Raw genomic sequence first — 19,430 nt, 5'->3', positions numbered from 1 at the left:
CAACAAAAATAAAAATAAATTTTTTATACTTGTTTATTACCCATGCCAGAGGAAGAGTTTCAAATTGGGTAGTTAATATCAGAATTTGTCATAGTTTTTCTTTGCTTTGATTAAAAACCTGAGGAAACAACCTAAGAGGATTTCAGGGAGGGGCTCACAGTCTGAGTTTTCAGTGCATGTGACCAGACTGTCCCCATGGGCCTCTGGTGAGGCAGAGCACATCACAGTGACCAGGAGCAAGGCGGGCCAGGGCACAGTGTAACTACTGGGATAATGTCCTGCTCCTCTAGCTTAAGCTCGGCCTCTTTTCTAGTACCTCTCAAAGTAGACTCGATCCTTCAGCACATGAGCCTGTAGACAGTTCATATTCAAACCGTAATAGCAAATTATACTGATTTTTTTTTCTCCTTTTATCTTTGCAGGATCTACCACAAGTGACCATCTGCAAAACAAATCACAAAGTTCATAAAAGAAATGTGTTCAGCAACGCAGTCAGTCGTTTGTCCAATACAAACCTTGTTACTATACCACATTGCTTCTTGTTCTCTACAATTCGTGACTTATGTACCAAAATACACACCAGTTACACATTGCCAAGAATTAAGTGATAACCATAGAGACTGATTAGATGGAAAATGCCTAATTAATGGATATATTCTTGTGCCTCATACTTCACCAGAAATACAGTGTAATGTCATTAGTCCAAAACTGCTTTACTTTTGTAAGAACACTGGTTAATTTGTATATGATATTATATAGCTTTTTATGCTTTAGAGATTAAATAATGTCACTGGGGGAAACTAATTTATTTTTGTCACTTCTAGATGAAGGTACCTCTTATAAAATGTTTGAAGGTTAGTTTGATGTTTTTTTCTTCTTTCAATCAAAAGCCTATTGGAACAGTGGGATATATTGGTAGATAAATATTTAGGCAGAAAGATATTTTTTGACATTTATCTTTAGCATGTTTTGGCTAGTTGAGAAGGAGTCTTAAGAGTTACTGTTCATTTTCTGATTGAGACCTTTAAAATTCCTGTTGATTTTCTTTGTTCTCAAAAGGAATGAACTTCTTTTCATCCAAACTGGTTTCCCCCACTCCCAACCTCACTCAAATAAATGACCAGGTTCAAGTTGCACTGACATCTGCTCTGCTTGTTTGGGTGCGCTGGGCAGACTTCAGATGAGGTTTTTATACCGTGTGCTATCCTAGCCGTCCCTTTATTTATGGACCTGTCTTACCCTGCTCTTGTTCCCTGCGCCCTTCTGCCTGTGCACAGACAGTTGTAAAGATTGTATTCTGGGGTGGCAAAGGCTGTTGGGCGTGAGAAACTCTTCTCTCACAGCCTTGTGAGAAGGCTGCGGTGACGAAGTCTCCCTTTGACCCCTGCTAGTTCTAAACATGAAGGAATAGGTGAAGTAGCCATGCCACAGCAGGAAGGACAGCTAAGCAGCCTGGTCTCTCTGTACCTCTCTGACAGCTTGGTCAGGAAATTGCTAATATTAGTTCATTTGACTTTAGACCTTAGAAAACAATTAACTGAGGCTCTTTTGCACGATGAAAGAATTATATGTAATCAGAATTTGATTGTTCCTGAATGTACAGACAGAATTATGCCTGAACATTTTTAAATTTAAAGGTTCTGAGGAGTCCCTGCTTCAAGGGACTACGATAATGCACACTGACAGATGAACTTGGTTCCTCTAACATGGTAGAAATTATTTGGATTTTTTTCCCCTGAAAGGAAAAGTGTAGTTCCTGTGTGTCTTGGTTTAGTGATGATTTCATTTGTAGTCATTTATTTGTATCGCAAGTTTTTGGTAGCACCAAATGAATCTGTTGTATGACAGACTTTTAAAATAACTTCTGTATATTATATATATGAAATGGCTTTTATTGAACAGCTATCTTCCACTTTAAATTTATGGAACTATCATGATGTCAAAATAAAAAAGTGGGAAGAGTCTTTGCTGTTAGAAGAATATGCTTATTTGGAATGTCTTTTTTCTTTTTTTAATGGGATCGAACGAGAGTAGCTCTGAAATGTTAGTACAGTATTCTGACCTAACATTTTAGCTAGTGAACTACTGATGTACACACTAAGAAATGTATACCTCTTCTTTGTAAATTAAGCCTGTTTGTGGGGTGTGGAAATTCAGTCTGTATATATGTATGTGAATATGTTCATGTTCCCAGACCTCTGCTTTTAGTTTGATCTTTTTGTGTTCCTTTCAACTTGTTATTTGTGTGTGTGTGTGTGTGGTGGGTGGTGGGTGGGGGTGTGTCTGCAATGTAAGTCTGTGCACCACTTGCATGCAGTGCCTCTGGGAGCCAAAGGAAGGGGTCTGTCAGATCCCCTGTCACTGGAGTTACAGTTATGGGTGCAGGGAATTGAACCTGGGTCCTCTGGAAGAGCAGCCAGTGCTCTTGATTGCTGAGCCATCCCTCCAGCCTCTCCCTCTTATTGTGTACTTAGAAAGTATCCACCTACTATTTATATCTGTAGAAATGGCCTATTGCACAGTGAAGAAAAGGTGAGAAGGCTTAAACATCTGATTCTTGTTTTCTATAAACTTTCTTAACTTAAAGTCAGATTTCTGGTTTCACAAAGATAATTACTCAGAGGAGTGTGATGATAGGCCTAATATAATAGCATGTCTGTAGGACTTTAGGTGGTCAGATGCAACTAAATAAAACAATGTTTCTCCGGGGACTTAGAGAGATGGGTCACTCAGAGCGCCTGCTATGCGGGCATGAGGACCTGAGTTTGATTTCCCAGCACCCAGAAAGCTGCGTATGGTCGTCCATGTCTAATTCCTTCATCCCTGGAGCATGCTGTCCAGCCAGCCTACCTGAATAAGAGAGCTCCAGGTTCAGTGAGAGACCCTGTCTCAGAAGATAGGATGGAGGGTGATTGAAGGGACACCTAGAATCCATCTGTGGCCTCCGTGAGCATGAACACAAGAGCATGAAGACACACACCACAGAATACTTTGGTCAGATCATTAGTTCTAGTTGACACTGTGCTGGACTGCTGAAAACATGAGTTTTCATAGGCTAAAGATAGTGCTGAAGGGGATGAGTATCCACCTAGTGTGTTTAAAGTTCTGGGTTTGATTCCCCATCACCAGTGCAGTGGGGGGAGGGGCTGGCCTGTAAGATAGCTTTAGCGGGTCAAAAAGCTTTCACATAAGCCATATAACCTGAGTTTTATCCCCAGAACCATGGGTGGAGGAGAGAACCAACTCCCAAAAATTGTCCTCTGACTTCTACACATGTGCCCATGTGCCATGGCATGCAGCCTGCTTGCTGGGTCACAAGAGTGCACATACATGTACTCACTTGCTACTGGGTGTGTAGTTTTGTAAATTTTTTTAAACTTCATTTTTACTTCCTCTGCTTAACACTTTTTTTTAATCACCTCAGTGTAATTGTTAACCATCACAATATCAGTTGGGACAATAGTTTAAAACATGAGCCATATTAGTGTAAATGGATTGTTAATTTAAGAGTAACTCTTCAGTTGAAGGTATAGCAAAATGCTATTTCCCCCTAAACTTTCATTTTTAAATATTTCCTCTTTGTTGGAATGTACTATACATATTTTAATGACAATAATATGAGATTGGCCTGTGTGTAGATTTTGTTTGTTTTTGATACAGGGTTTCTCTGTGTAGCCCTGGGTGTCCTGGAACTTACTCTGTAGACCAAGCCGGCCTCTAATTCTCAGATCTGCCTGCCCAGTGCTGGCATTAAAAGCGTGCACCACCACCACCACCACCACCACCACCACCACCACCGCGCCCACCCGGACTAGATTTTTTTTTCTTTTTAGCCAGCTATCTTGATATCATAGTCCGTTAACCAAGTTTAGTAGATACGAGGGCAGCTCTTGGGTAGTGGTGTAGTTGAGTTTGTTCAGTTGTAAAAATGATACCAGGAGTTGGATATGGCGTTCCTCCCAGCTACTTGGGAGATTGAGGTGGAGGATCACAAGTTCAAGCCTAACCTGGGCAACACAGACTATGTCTCATGAAGAAAAAAAAAAGTTTGAATTTTTTTAAGAACTACCAATTATATGAGAACCTGTTTACTCTTGCCCACCATTGCATTAGGCTCCTTATTTCTTTTCTTTTTTTGGTTTTTCACAATAGGGTTTTTCTGTGTAGCCCTGGCTATCCTCGAACTCACAGAGATCTGCCTGCCTCTGCCTCCTGAGTGCTGGGATTAAAGGCATGTGCCACCACCGCCTGGCTAGGCCCCTTATTTCCAATCCTCAAAACCACAGGACGCAGGCATTCTACCCTTTGCAAGTGAGAAAAATGTTCTCATTAAACTATTCAGTTTCTGACTCTTGTCCCTGCAAAATGGCAGGTTTCAAATCCAGAGCTAACCAAATTTTATGATCTCTGGGATTGCACCTTACCGATAACCTTAGGTCATTGGTGCCAGCTGTCTCCTTTGGGAGGATTGTTTCTCAAGTAGTTTTGAGTGTCTGTTTTTGTTTGGGTCCGTGAGTCTAGATGCTTGTTCGCTTGGGCATGTGTGCATGTGGAGACCAGAGGTCAGTTATGAGAGCCATTCTTCAGGAGCCATCCAGGTTACTGAACTGGATCTCACAGAGAAGGTGTCTTGGCCAGTGAGTCCCAGGGGATTTGCAGGCTCTCTGTTAGTGCTGGCCTTTAATAGTGTATGCCTAGCACACTCGCTCTCTCCGATTCCCTCCCTCCCTTCCTAATATGGGTTCTATAGCTCAAACTCAGGTTCTTGTGATTGCAAGTTAAGTATTTTACCTACTGAGCTATCTCCCTGATTGTTTTTTAAATCTGAAAAACAGAAAATTTCTTTAGTAGGTGTATATCTAGGAATATTTAGGACAGTTGGAAGCATGTATGCATGATGGCTGACATGCCTGAAATGCACTTACTGTTGTTGTAGTCCACATACTTCTTAACCATCCTGGTTCGGATCACTCAGAACCATGGCTTCTTTTTCCATAGAACCAGTATTTTAAATTCAGGTGTCATGTTGGCTTACAAAATTTAACATACAGGGCTGGAGAGATAGCTCAGAGGGTAAAAGCACTGGCTGTTTTTCCAGGGGTCCTCAGTTCAATTTCCAGCAACCACATGGTGGCTCACAACCATCTGTAATGAGATTTGGTGCCCTCTTCTGGCTTGCAGGGATACGTGGAGACAACACTGTACACATAATAAATCTTTTTTAAAAATTAATGTAGCGCTTTTCAAGTGTATTTTACAAAAGCCATACCCTACCATGTCTATCAGGTAACATCCCAAGCAAAGGGCTGGGCTCTGCTGGCTTCATAGAAGATGAAAGTGAACTTCAGAGGAAGGGTGGTTTGCTTCCATGTAGTTTGCCAAATGTAAGACTTTAATTTTCTGTAACTTAGGCAAGAAGAAACTGTAAAGTGAGTTTCTAGGAAGGAAGGGTGGTCACTGGCTGGTTATAGCCATTGTAGTTTATGCTGGGGGACTATGTGCTACTCGCTGGGAAATCGTAAAATGTCCAGGTTCTCGGTGGGTGATGTTCCTAAGCCTGGCTAGTTGGACTTTTAGCTCCCATATTTTAAAATTGTGTTTGACTCATCTTGGTTTTTATTTGAGGCATTATTGGGGGAGGTAATGATGAGACTAGGTAAGTGAGGGTGGATTTGGCAGCTGTTCAGTCATGATTTTGTCACAGCTGCCCAACCTGAGATTATTTTCAGTGTGAGTCTGCCAAGCATTTCAGTTGTTAGCAATGGGAGTTATTGAAATTAGAAAGAGAACTTCTGTAAATTATTATTCCCCTATTTAAATCTTTCTGGATTGATGACAGTGTTGACTAGAAATAGATTGTGCACACTGATTTCTTTTTTTGTATCTTTATGTCACTTGACCTCACCTTTAAGGAAAAACAAAAATCAAAAGCTTTGCGGTATGTTTTGTTTAAATAAAATAGTTCAATGAGAAGTGTGTTACTAGGAAAGAACTAACAAACATGAACGCGTAGTTGCCTTCATTACACTCTGAAGTATTCCTTGCATAAGCAATTGCATAAAAGATTCTCGTGTCTCTCTGTAGAAGGGACACTGAGTTGAAAGCTGAGCACTTTTCCTTTTGCGGTGCACCGTGTCAAGCTAAGTGGAGAACTAAGGGTTTAAGAGTCGCCTTAAAGGTTCTCAAGCTTACGTGTGCATCCCTAGCAAAGGGGCCCTGCCTTGAGCACAAGGGGGTGTGAGCATTCGCTCACTCTTGCAGCCCTCTGAGGCTGCTTTTCCGACTTGGTGGTCATTGTTTGGGGTTTTCTGTTGTTGTTTTGTTAAGACAGTCTCTTAGCCTTAGCTGCCCTAGAGCCTGCTATATAGACCAAGTTGGTCTCACTCATTGAGATCCCCCTGCCTCTGCCTTCTGAGTGCTAGGATTAAAGGCCTGTGCTGCCACACTCCAGCAAGGTGGGTATTTTATAATTAGCAAGGCTGCTACTTAGCAGATTTTCGTGCAGATTTCCTTAAAACTAAATTAAGATATCTTTAGTCACCTACCACAAAATTGTTACTAAGCAAAAGAGAATATTACCATAAAAATCAAAAATTGCAAGTCATTTGTTAGTACCACTGCCTTATATAAAATGTTAGATCTCAGCAGTTAAGGTACATTTTGGATTGTTGCCCATACATTTTCTGTCTCTCTAATCTCTAGGTTGGGTTATTGAGGGCCAGGAGGCTAAGAAGGGGGGGAGGGTGTCTTGGTCAGGGCCACAACATGGAAGTCCATTCTAGTTTAGAACAAACTTCTCTAAGATAATTTGGAGAAACAAGTACCATTCCCCAATGAAATGACTATTTTTCCTGGCAAATTGTAATGTCTAATCAAGTATCAGAAGTTGCCATCCTGCTTTTTCTTTTTTTCTTTTTCTTTTTTCCCTTTTCTTCCCTTCCTGAGACACAGGATTTCTCTGTGTAGCTCTGGCTGTCCAGGAACTCGCTCTGTAGACCAGGCTGTCCTCGAACTCAGAGATCTGCCTGCCTCTGGATTAAAGGTGTGCACTACTACACTGGCTTGTTATCCTACTTTTAATCTAAAAGTATCCAGGGGTGGTGGGGGTGACAGGTGACTGAATTGCAGCGTGAATGGATCTAAAGAAGTACTACAGGTTTTTATTTTTAGTTCTGCGTCTGTGTATGTGCCAGTGAGTACAAGTAGGTGCTCTTGGAGGACGAAGGAGTCTCCTGGAGCTGGAGTGAACAGGCAGTTGTGAGCAGCCCGCAGGTGCTGGGAACTGAACTGGGGTCCTCTACAAGGACAATACAAGCTCCTAACCTCTGAGCTGTGTGTCCAACCTCATTTTTATTCTAAACTTAGAGCTAAACCAGAGTTACGTAGAAGTTTATGTTTTGAAATAGGGCACAGGCATAAAGCTCTGAGGAGAAAGGATTTTAGTTTGGTTTTTCCCTTTTGCTACATTTATTTGGAGGCAGATATCCAGTGCATTGTGAAGATCAGGGAACAATTTGGTTCTCTCCATCATGTGGGCCCTGGGTATCAAACTCAGGTAAGCAGGATTTGGTGGCATACGCTTTACCTGCTGGGTCATTGCACCCAGCCCCCGTTGTGTTCATTTTTGAACAGTCTCACTGTATATAAGTCAGGCTGGCCTCAGACTCACTGTCCTACCTTAGCACCCTAAGATAATAGGGTGTGCATACCGTGGTTTAAAAAAAAAAAAGTTGGTTCTTAGAAAAACATATACACATACATACATAAACATGTAATTACTGTGAGCAAAGGCAAAGTACTACATAAAGTATACTATATAATACATATATATAGTATGTATTCTATAAAAGGCTATATAGAATGGAGAGCTAGGGTATCTGTTGCTTCCATAAGTCATCTACTCCCATCACTGGCACCATGTGTCAAAATGAGCTTTCAGATTATTGACTGCCTTGTCCTTCTGTACCATTGTCCCAAAATTAGTAACTTGGCACTACAATTAATATTCTCAGTCTTGACTCATTTTTCCCTCAAATATGCAAGTGAAATTCATGAGTAAGCCTTAGTAATTCTACTGCCATCATATATCCAGGTTTCTCCTCCCATCTGCTGTGGAGTTCTCAGTCAAGCTGCTGTCATACTTGTCTCCATTCCCATGATAACTTTCTGATTACCCCACTTTCTATTCCTCTAGTCCACAGAGCAGGTATTGCCAAACTTAATCCCTTCATAACTGGTGGAGACTTAAGATTTCACCCCCTCTTATGTGTTCAAGACTCCTGTCCTACTTAGTAATGATTTCAGCTTTTGTCTTTAGTTTCTCTACTTCCCCAAGCGTTCCCTATTTCAGGACCTTTTAAGGTCCCTTGCCTGAAATAGTCTCTATTTCCCCCTAATACTTTGCTTCCTGAGGATTAAATATAACTTTCCCAGAGGGGGACATGCCCTATTACCCACCTCCCACCTAGAAATATCTTTCCTACTGATCTGCTTGGTTGTTGCCTGCCTTCCTTACCAGGTAGAAAGTCCCCCAAAGGCAAGGATTTGATTCCTTTACTTTATTCTTTACTATCCACCGGGTGGTGGCGCACGCCTTTAATCCCAGCACTCGGGAGGCAGAGGCAGGCAGATCTCTGTGAGTTCGAGGCCAGCCTGGTCTCCAAAGCGAGTTCCAGGAAAGGCGCAAAGCTACACAGAGAAACCCTGTCTCAAAAAACCCAAAAAAAGTCAGTCTTTACTGTCCAGGCTGTGTATGACTCAGCTCAGTTAAGTGTCTTGTTCACACAGGACAAGTTAAATGTCGAATGCATGAGATGATACTTGTTTGTGGCTTACATTTCCCTTCCAGTTGCCCTTTCGTTGTTTGATTTTGGAAATGACTGATCAGATTCCCTGACCCTTTACAGGCGGCAACTCGGGTAAAGGGATTACCCTGCTGGTTGCTGGCAGAAGAGACTGGAATCCAGGCACCCAGACTCAAGAGATTGAGCCACTGCGGCCCTGTCTACGCTTGTTGGTTCTAGTTTATTCAGAGGGGAGAAGTAGCAATAATTGCATGACCCTGAAATTCTAGTACTCTAGAAGTAGAAGATCAGAAGTTCAAGGCCAACCTGGATGGCATCACACAGCCCTATTTCAGTAAGAATTGACTCATTCAAGCTAATTCCACCCAGGTAAAATTTCTCAGAACAACTGAGACCTAGAACTAAAACTGGATTGTCAGACATGAGAGAGAATGGCGTTTCTCAGGATTTGCAAGCCAAGGACTGCAGACAACGGCTTTTCTTGTTGACTCTGGTTTATTCTGAGGAGCACTATTTTCTATATGAGATGCAGACTTGATCTCAAGAGCCCGTTGAGATTTCTCAGATGCAAGCGCTGAGGATAGTCACTGGTTTCTATCTGTGGGCTATGTGAATATTTTTCTTGGTGCCATGAGGCTTTTCTTCTGTTTCTTTTGTTTCTGGCTCTTAAAATTGCCACCCTCACACGTGTGTGAAAGATTGTTAGGCACAAGTGACATCCCTTGAATTTTGTTCAGTCTACCTGTCTTTGGAAGGCCCTTAGCACTTTGTAAAATGTGTGTGTGTTGTGTGTATGAGTTTGTGTGTGTCGTACGTGCTTGTAGCTGCACATGCACACATATGCACATGCTTGTGGAGACCAGAGATCTGTGCCAGATGTCTTCCTCAGTTGCTCTCTACCTTTTTATTTTATTTTTAGTCCAGGTCTCTCACTGAGCCTGGCACTTACAGTTCAGCTCAGCTGACCCCCACCATAGTACTGTTGGTACAGCTGCCCAGCTTTTACATGGGTACTGGGGAAATTCTCAGGACTATATAGTCCCAATAGAGCATTCTGGGAAAAACAAAATTAGGCAAGCAGTTCAAGGTTGGTGGTCCCAAGGATTCAGGGAAGGATGAGTTAGTGGTATGTAGAGGATTTCTAGGGCCATGAGATCATGCCGTGTGATTCCGTGGTTGTAGATACATGTTGTTTTGTGTTCCTCCGAAGACCAAGAGACAGCCAATTGTAAACTATGGATTTTGGTGCAGGATTTTGGTAGTAGGCTCAGGTAGTTATTTGTTGGGGGTACAGAGAATGGAAATTGTTTTTTCTATTCAAGTTTGCTGTGGGGCTAACGTCTATTCAAATCATAAGTGCCCCCCCCCCATACTCACTGGTACTCTGGACCACAGAGCTAGAAACAGGTCTTTTCTAAAAGATGCTAGGGGCTGTAGGATGCTCGTTTCTTAGTGTGCGCTGGGATGCCTCTGTCTTTCATGGCATGGTAGCTCATTTCTTTTCAGTGCTGAATATTTCACTGGATGATGGACCATAGTTTATTAATTTATCTGCTAATGGCATCTTGGCTGCTTCCAGGTTTAGATGCTTAGGAATGAAGCTGCTCATAAGCATCTCTGTACAGCATCGTGTGGAGTGTAGGTTTTGACTCCTTTGGGTCAGCGCCAGGGGGCACAGTTACTGGATCTCCCCACCAGCCTGGCATTGGGCATTGCAGTGGCTCCACGTCCTTGCCAGCTTTGGTGTTGGCAGTGTTCTGGATTTTGACTGCTCTGTGGATGTGTAGTGATGTTTCTCAGTTTGTGTTTCTGTGATGACATCCTATGGACCATCTTGTTACATTGTGTTTTTAAGCATGAAGATGTTTAAAAGCATCATCCATATAGGAATTGTTGGTGAGATGAGTGTCTTCATGTTTTTGGCCAATCTTTAAAATCAGAATTTCTTGTTGGTAAGTTTTAAGAATTCTTTATAGATTTTGAGTAACTTGTTTTCCAGATAGGTGTTTTTCTAGATGTATTCTTCTAGTCCACAGTTTGTCTTTAATTCCTCTTGACTGAACTTTGAGAACCATTAGCACAAACACTGACTTTCTCTTTCACCCAGTACCTGAACATAGATAGCATCACATGTATTAATGACTCTGCAGAAACAGTAAAGACAGGAGGTAACAAGTGTTGTGGTGATGTGAAGAAAGGGGACCGTGTACACACTGTTGGTGGGAATGCAAATTAGCATAGCCATTATGGAAAACACTTTCTTTCAAAATTTAAAAAGTAGAACTGCCATGTAATTCAATGGTTCTGTATATCCAAAGGGAATGGGATCAGTATGGTGAAAAAAAAAATGTGCCTCTGGGCCATCGAAATGGCTCAGTAGGTAAAGGGGCTTGCAGCCAGGCCTAACATCCTAGGTTTGAGCCCCAAGACCCATATGATGGAAGGAGAGGACCAACTCCCCCACCTTGTCCTCTGACCTCCACTGGTTCAAGTGGAGGTGGATGCCTATACATACACAAAAGAATAAATGTAAATTAAAAATTAAAAGAGAACCTGCCTTCTGGTGTTCATGATAGCATTTTTCACAATAGTCAAGATATGGATTCAACCCACGGGTCCATGTACAGAAGAATAGATAAAGTGGTGTGTGTATAAAATGGAATACTATTCATTCAGCCTTTTAAAAGAGATCTAGAACTGAGAGTGTAGCTGGAAGTAAAGTATGGGGTCCTGAGTTCTGTCTCCACTACTGGGGTTGGTGGGGGCAACACCATGAATTAACCTGAAGTGTGCTAAGTGAAATAAGCCAAGGCAGACAAATAGTAAGTGATCTCATGTCTATAAAAATGTCAAACAGAGAGTAGGTAGAACGGTGGTTACAAGAACCTGGCATATCAAAGAATACAATGGAATCTTCATCTCCTTCCTTTCCCTCTTTAAAGGTTTTTTGGTACTTTTTTTTTTTTTAAGATCCATATATACAGTGTTCTGCATGTATGTATGCCTGCAGGCCAAAAGAGGGCACCAGCTCTCATTATAGATGGTTGTGAGCCACCATGTGGGTGGGTGCTGGGAATTGAACTCAAGACCTCTGGAAGAGCAGGCAGCGTTCTTAACCCCTGAGCCATCTCTCCAGCCCTTTTTGGTACTTTTATTCTACATATGTGCATAGGTGTACACCACAGCACATGTGTGGAGGTCAGAGGACAACTTAGGGCCATTAGTTCTCTCTATCCATTGTATGGGTCCTTGGGGCTTGAACTCAGGTCATCAGGCTCAGTCACAAGCACCACTACCTGCTAAGCACCTTGTCACCTCCACCCCACCCCCATTTGGAACAGGTTCTGGCTGTTTCCCAGGGTTCCTGGAACAGCAGTTGCATCCCATTCCACCTGGCTTTCATACAGATTTTAATTAGATGGAGGAATATGTTCAGGGGGTCTATTGTACAACATGGCTAACATTTAATAATATTTTGTGTGCTTGAAATTGCCAAGAGATTTTAGGAGTGTTCTCAGTGCACACACAGACACACACACAAAAGATACATGTAGTAATGGCTATATTAATCAGCTTGATTTCACTCCACACTGTATACATATATAAAAATCATGTATATCATAATCATAAATATATATGGTTTTGTTAACTTAACATTTTACTCATTCTTTTAGATTGTCTTCTGGATTTGTTATATAAAAGCAAAGGAATAATAAAAAACACATTGACTTTGCAATTACTTTAAGTAAGATCCTTTGGCATCACTTGGAAGGCAGAGCCAGGCGACTCTCTGTGAGTTTGAGGTCAGCCTGGTCTACAGAGCGAGATCCAGGACAGGCACCAAAACTACACAGAGATACCCTGTCTCGAAAAACCAAAACCAAACAAACAAAGATCCTTTGGTGGGTTTCCAGCCAGAGGATGTACTTAGGCCAGTGCAAGATGTAAATTGGGAACATAGCTCAGACATCAGAGGCTTTCCTGAGGATTGGGTGAAGCAGCTTAACTGCCATAACAGTAGGGCCACTGCAAGTCCTCAGCACACTTCGGATGGCCCAGGCTGGCTGTGACCTTGCTGAGGATGACTTCATTGGCATCGAAGGTAAAAAAAAAGCCAAATTGCAGGGCAAGAGGAAGCGTATAGAATGTGAATACAAAGACTGCAAGGGTGGACAGCTTTTCAAGAAATGCAGTTATAAAAGCCAAGATGGGAACAGTAGATGGGGGGGGGGGGTTTGTACATTTTTAATTATATTTTAGAATACCCTTGGGAAGTGGCTCCTCTACTTTTGTGTGTAGTTATAAAATAGTGTTTAAATATTAATCACCAACAAGAAGCATTTGAAAGGAGACCTATGGAAGTGCCTAATCAATAATCCAGGCCTCCCATCCTCTGAAGTAGCTACTTAGTGAACATCTCATTGAGGCATCGATCGTTTATGCATATTCTTTCATCTAAATGCAGTACCCAAAACATTGTTTTCTATAGAGCGGGCTTATGAGATTTAATATTTTCCATTATTTCCATGTTATTTACCTTCAAAAGATCATCTATTTTTAAACCTTTAATTAGTCTCCAGGCAGATGGCACAATGGCTAAGAAATCTCTCTCAGTCACAGGCTTTGGTGTGTATTATGTTCTTTATTCACACATCTTCACAAGTTCCTGCATTCTAATTTTAGTTGCAGTACAAATTAAAATGTCTACTGTCGTCAAAAAAAAAAAAAAAGCTATTTAGAAAAACATTCAAAATTACCCCCCTTTTTGTTGTTAAGTTTTGGACAGTAAGATGGCAAGGCTCACAGAAAGTGGGTATCCCAGGGCTGCCTCATGGAACATTTGAGCACAGAACTAGACAGCTCAGGCCTAATTTTGGAACACAGCAGTCAAAGCAAACTCGTTCAGAGGCTGTCTGAGAAAAAGCAGGTCTCCAGTTCACATTCTTCTGTTTACCAGTGTGTCCAAAACTCCAGCTTTCCACACCAAACGGTGCCGCCATCCTGTAGAAGAGCGAGGCCCTGACTCCCTGCTGGCATGCTTCGTAACAAGTCCTTGGTGCTCTCCCTTGACCCCACTACCTACTACCCCTGATAAACTGCCAGTCCCTCAAAATCTCACCCCAGAGCCCAGCAAAATGCCCCTGAAGTAAAGATGCCTGCTGCCAAGCTAGCGGCCCTCTCACCTCCACATGCGCACTGTGGCACGTGTACACACACACACCCTTTTTATTTTAGAGTCTCCCGAATCTCCTTGTATGGCTTCTCTGTAGCTCCCCTCCCTCTGAGTGGTCCACCTTCCATTACTCTATCCCTCCATCTCTCCTCTGCTAATCTTTACCATTTATTCCTGGATGGTAATGACCCTGTTAGAGCAGATACGATCCTACAGTCAAACATTCCCAGGTTCAAAGCTCCTGGCTCCCTTAGCCAGCAGGGTACAATAGAAGTCCCTTATGCCCTGGCTCTGGTCCATCTTTCTAGTCCCTTTTTTCTCCTCTCTGTGTGTCCTCTGAGTTATAGAAAGCTCAGCTGTTCTTCTTTTCTCTAGCATAGCCCAAGCCTTCTGTGTCTGAACATCAACCCTCCAACATTCTGGTCTTGTAAGTCAGATTCCACCTCCTACATTCAGCCTTTCCATATGTGAATCTTGGTTCCTTTGAGTTCCTGCTACATTATGCTTATTTCTCCCATTTCATGTCGTTCTGTGCTTTTTGTGTTCCTGCTGTCTCTTTGCTGAGTCTGTCTTATACTCTTAACACATGGAAAGGTAGACAGGCAGTTTTGATATTCTCAAGTTGAGGTATATTCATGATTAAAGCATTAATATGTGGTTCTGATCTATAAATGATGGAGCCTTGTTAGCAGTTTACAACTGCATGTAGAGGGTCAAGAAAAAATTTGCCAAGATTCTTGTGCCTTAGACCTATTTCTGGACTACATGTAAGAAGACATTCTACGAGGCCAGCCTGGTCTACAAAGCGAGTTCCAGGAAAGGTACCAAGCTACATAGAGAAACACTCGCAGAAAAACCATAAAAAAAAAAAAAAAAAAGACATTCTAGGGGCTGGAAAGATGGCCCAGTGGTTAAGGGCACTGGCTGCTCTTACAAAGCACCCAGGGTGCAGAGTACCAAGTACCCATATATCAGTTCACAACCATCTGTAACTCCAGTTCCAGGAGATCTGATAGCCCTCTTCTGGCCTCTGTGGGCACTAGACACACACATGGTGCACAGACATGCATTCAGGCAAAAATACCCATACACATAAAATATTTGGGGGGAAAAAAAGAAGACAACATTGTTCTTCGTTCTCTAGTCTCTAGATCTGGGCTCCAGGCAAAATTGCTGGATTGCCAAGCTATGCAAAGCTGCCTCAGATCCACCAGAAGCACCCATTCAGTTCTATTCCAGCTGAGTGTCTCCTCCTTGGGCAAGGCCTTACAGTATTCAGAGGAGGACAGGGCCAAGTGATACCTGGCTCTTTGCTCCAGGAAGACTGGAGTAGGTTTGGCTTGAAGAACTGACTGCTTCCAAATGCTGGTCAGCAAACACACAATGGTATTTTCTGTTGCTCAGTGACATGTGGGCCCATGGAGATGAAAATGTTCATTTCAGTAGACGTGTGGACTTTTCAGAAAGAAAGGTGTCAGAACACTGTATCTTCACTCAAAATAGCTTTCTGGAGGCACTGAGTGCCTGGATTTAGAAAGGTTAAAAATAAAAAAACAAAACATTTATACATCTTTTCAAACAGTAGTTAAAACAGACTACGCTTTGGGGCTCCGCACAGTAGCTCAGGCCTATAATCTCAGAACTGGGGAGGCAAGAGGATTGCTTACAAGATCCAGGCCAGCCAGAGCTACAGAGTGAGACCCTGCCAAAGAGAGAGAGACCCTGCTTGTCACTAGGACTTTGCACACTGTTCGACATAGTTTCTTTGTAACTCAGAACATCAGTGTGTTGGGTCCTCCATTTGCATGAATTTCTGGGGATTTTTCACCTCCCTTTCTCAAGTGATTGATTGATTGATATTGGAAGGCTTATTTAGCAGTATTTTGTTATCCACATGCATCTTGAGCTGGTTCTGAAGAGAATTTGGTTTTGGCTGGTATTCAATTCAAAGAGAAAAGGCTTGGATGTGGGACACATGCCTTTAATCCCATCACCCAGGAAGCAGAGGCAGGCAGATCTCCAAGTTCAAGGCCAGCCTGGTCTACAGAGTGAGTTCTAGGACAACCAGGGCTATACAGAGAAACGTGTGTCAAAAAAGCCCAAAGAAAACAAACTAACAAAAAAATTCTAAGAGAAGAAATAAGAAAGAAAGGTGAGAAGAGAGTCCGGGCTTTAGAAAGGGTTTGCCTGCTCTGCTTCCTGCTCTTTTTGAACAATTTTATTATTTATTTTATGTGCATTGGTGTTTTGTCTGCATGCATGTCTACAGTTGTGAGCTGCCATGTGGATGCCGGGAATTGAACCCAGGTCCTCTGGAAGAGCAGCCAGTGCTCTTAATCACTGAGCCATCTCCCTAACCCTGATTCTTGCTCTTACACATTAATTTCCTTATATATTCAAATAGCAGCAATAATGCTCTGCTAGCTGGTGTGAGAGAGAAGACATCAGCAAACAGGGAATGGAGTGGATTGCAGGGATGGACACACTCGTGGAGACGGTGGTGACAGAAATGGCCCGCCATGTTACCACATGAGACAGTCTCCAGTGCTGAAACCCTCTTCCATGAAAACACAGTAAAAGTGAAATGTGCATAGGCCCTTTCGAGGGAGCCAGTAGGCATGGGACCCCTTCACTTCTTACCCAAACTCCATGAATTAAGAGTGAAGGGAGAGAAACTTCATCCCTAGGGAAGAGAGGAGGGTCAGTTTGCTCACTTTCCACGTGAGCACCCTGGTGTCTGAAACTCTGGGGAGGCTTTGTTTACTATTTGAATTCCACGACACGACGTAAAACTATTCGTTAGCCTTTTGGTTTAAAGAGCATTGCTCTGAGCCAGGCATGGTGGCACACACCTTTAATCCCAGTACTCCAGAGGGAGAGGCAGGTGAAGGTCTTAGGTCTGAGGCCAGCCTGGGCTACATAGTGAATTCCAGGCCAGCCTGGGCTACATAGTACAAACCGAGGAGGCCTGGAGAGATGTTGCAGTGGTCCTAAGAGCACTTACTCTGCAGAGGGCCTCGGCTCAGTTCCCATCACCCACATGCAGCTCACAAGTGTCCGTAAGTCCAGTTCCAGGGGATCTGATGCTCTCTTCAGACTTCCGTGGGCACCAGGCCCACACTTGGTGCACAGACATACATCCTAGCAAAACACTCTTATACATGAAGTAAATATAAACAAATAAGGGCCCCGAGTGATGGCTCAGTTGGTAAGAGCACCGGCTGCCCTTCCAGGGGATCTGCGTTCAGTTCTGAGCACCCACATGGCAGCTGAAAGAGATAAATAAAAACATTGCTCTTTTCTTTATATTGCTATATAAATTTTACATTTAGAAATGAATTGCATGCTCTGAAATAAGCCCACATTAATGAATTCAGTTCACTGAACATCTCAGTTACTAATAGTAAATGGCTAACACTGAGCACTTTTGTTCCAGAATTTGTCCTAAAGGAGATCTCTCTCTCTCTCTCTCTCTCTCTCTCTCTCTCTCTCTCTCTCTCTCTCTCTCTCTCTCTCTCTCTCTCTCTCTCTCTCTCCCACACACACTCATATATACTCCAAAATAACCGGAATAGAATAGGTTCTATTACCACCACTATTTTACAAACAGGGAAGCTGAACATGTGTAAATAACCTGTCGAGGCCACGCACGGTGAGTAGCAGATCCACTGCTCCAACCCAGAGAGTGGGGTCTGTGATCTTGGCACAGATGGACCATATTACTGCCCAAGTCATCACCGTTACAGCCGCCCATTCTCCATGGCTGCCTGTGTTTGTTCCCACTGTGTTCTCACAGAGAGCACACTCCACCCCTCTGCTTGATGTGCCCACCAGCAGCATCTGCCGGTGCTGCTCCCACCAGGCTTTCTTCTCTCACTTCCTCTCCTCCTCCTCCTCGGCAGTAGAAACACCCGTCTGGGCTGCCCTTTCCTCCAGTTACTGTCTAATCTGCTCCCTCGTTCTATTCACTGTTACCTCCTTGGTCGCTTAATCTCCTGCCTCCTGCTTTGTTTCCCTATGTAGCACATCATCATCATCATCATCGTCATCATCATCATTATTATTTTGAGGGAGGGCTTCATGTAGCCTCACTTGGCCTTGAACTCATCCTGTAGCCAAGGCTGAGCTTGAACTTACGGATCCGTGTCCAGTTTCTGCAGCGCTCTACCAGCCAAGCTGTATCCTATTCTTGAAATGACTTTATTATTAGTTTTTGCCACTTTCTGCGAGGAGGCAAGCCAGGCAGGTGTGTGTGTGTGTGTGTGGAGGGGGTATTTTCCTCATGTGACTAGAGCTAGGCAGCTCGCAGATGTCAATCAGATGAATAAATTTTGCTTTTTTTATTTAGGAATCCAGAAGTAGACAAAACAGTGTTGTATACTTTTTATAGTTGAGCTAGTCTCTGAAAGATGAAATCAATACCTCAAATGTATTGACTAATAGATGGTTGGGACTAAAAAGGAAGTGCAAACCCCTCCCCCTCCCCCCCAGGCCTGGCCTGGTTTGCCTGATGTCATCTGTTTATTTCTTCTTTGCCTTTGGGGCGGTTACAGACTCTCTCCGAAACTGCCCTCTGCTTCAGTCTAGCAGCCAAGCCACAGCGACGATGGATCTTAGAGTTTGGAATGTTTAGATTAGTGTGGCTCTAACTTTTGTTGTTTCACAGCCCAACATGTTCTTATCTATGGCTAAAACCTCGAAATATTTACAAACCCGTCATTTTCTCATTCCCTATGTGGCTAGAATATTTAGCTAGACCCAGATGTTTGCTTCATCTGAATGAATTCATTTTTCAATACGGGATGGAGTTCTGAACGAGTTCATCTTTCTGGGCCTTGGCTTCCTGATTTTTGAGGATACTAATAGTCACCACTTTAGAAGACCGTTCTGATGGGTGAATGAAATTGTGGGAAGCACCTGATACATAAGACGCAACACAGTGGCTCTGAGCTGTCTCTCTCCACAGGTCACCCTAACCATTAACTTCATCAACATCTCTGTTGCCAATAACCATGATGGTAAATTCATACTCTAGCACTCTCGGGGCACGCACCCAAGACCTCATGCATTACTCATTCAGGGTCAACAGCATTTTTTGTCATCACCTGGTCAAGGCCTTGACCCACTCCCACTTGGGGGTACCCTTATCTCTAAACTGATCTCCCCATGAATACGGCTTATCCCCCACAAAGGAGCAATAGTAGACCCCTTAAAACTTAAGTCAGGGAGCTGTGGTCTCAGGTACTGTTAGGCCAAGATGCTGAAGTGGGAAAATCTCAAGTTTGAGGCTAGCCTGGGCTACATAGTTTTTAGCTCAGAAACAAAGATCATTCCTCCTAGTTACAGGCAAAAGACTCAAACCCGGATCCCAAAGGTGCCCATGCCCTCATCTCTGGAAGCTATAAATGTATTCTTATCAGTGTATACTAGATGTCACTTGACCGCTGAGCGTT

General features: G+C 42.9%; 1 protein-coding gene across 1 annotated transcript in view; it reads left to right on the top strand.

Moving 5' to 3' along the window:
• The window catches only part of Ppp1r2 (protein phosphatase 1 regulatory inhibitor subunit 2), a 29,701-nt gene extending 29,174 nt beyond the window's left edge, over positions 1–527 (top strand). The window contains exon 6 of the mRNA XM_006974486.4: positions 423–527. Within this exon, the coding sequence (XP_006974548.1) occupies positions 423–469 (47 nt within the window). The 3' untranslated portion in view covers positions 470–527. The remainder of the gene's footprint in view (positions 1–422) is intronic.
• The last annotated feature ends 18,903 nt before the right edge of the window (positions 528–19,430 follow it).

This window comes from Peromyscus maniculatus, chromosome 12 (genome assembly GCF_049852395.1).
Source record: "Peromyscus maniculatus bairdii isolate BWxNUB_F1_BW_parent chromosome 12, HU_Pman_BW_mat_3.1, whole genome shotgun sequence".
Classification (NCBI taxonomy): Eukaryota; Metazoa; Chordata; class Mammalia; order Rodentia; family Cricetidae; genus Peromyscus; species Peromyscus maniculatus.
This window is presented reverse-complemented; position numbering and strand designations above follow the sequence as displayed.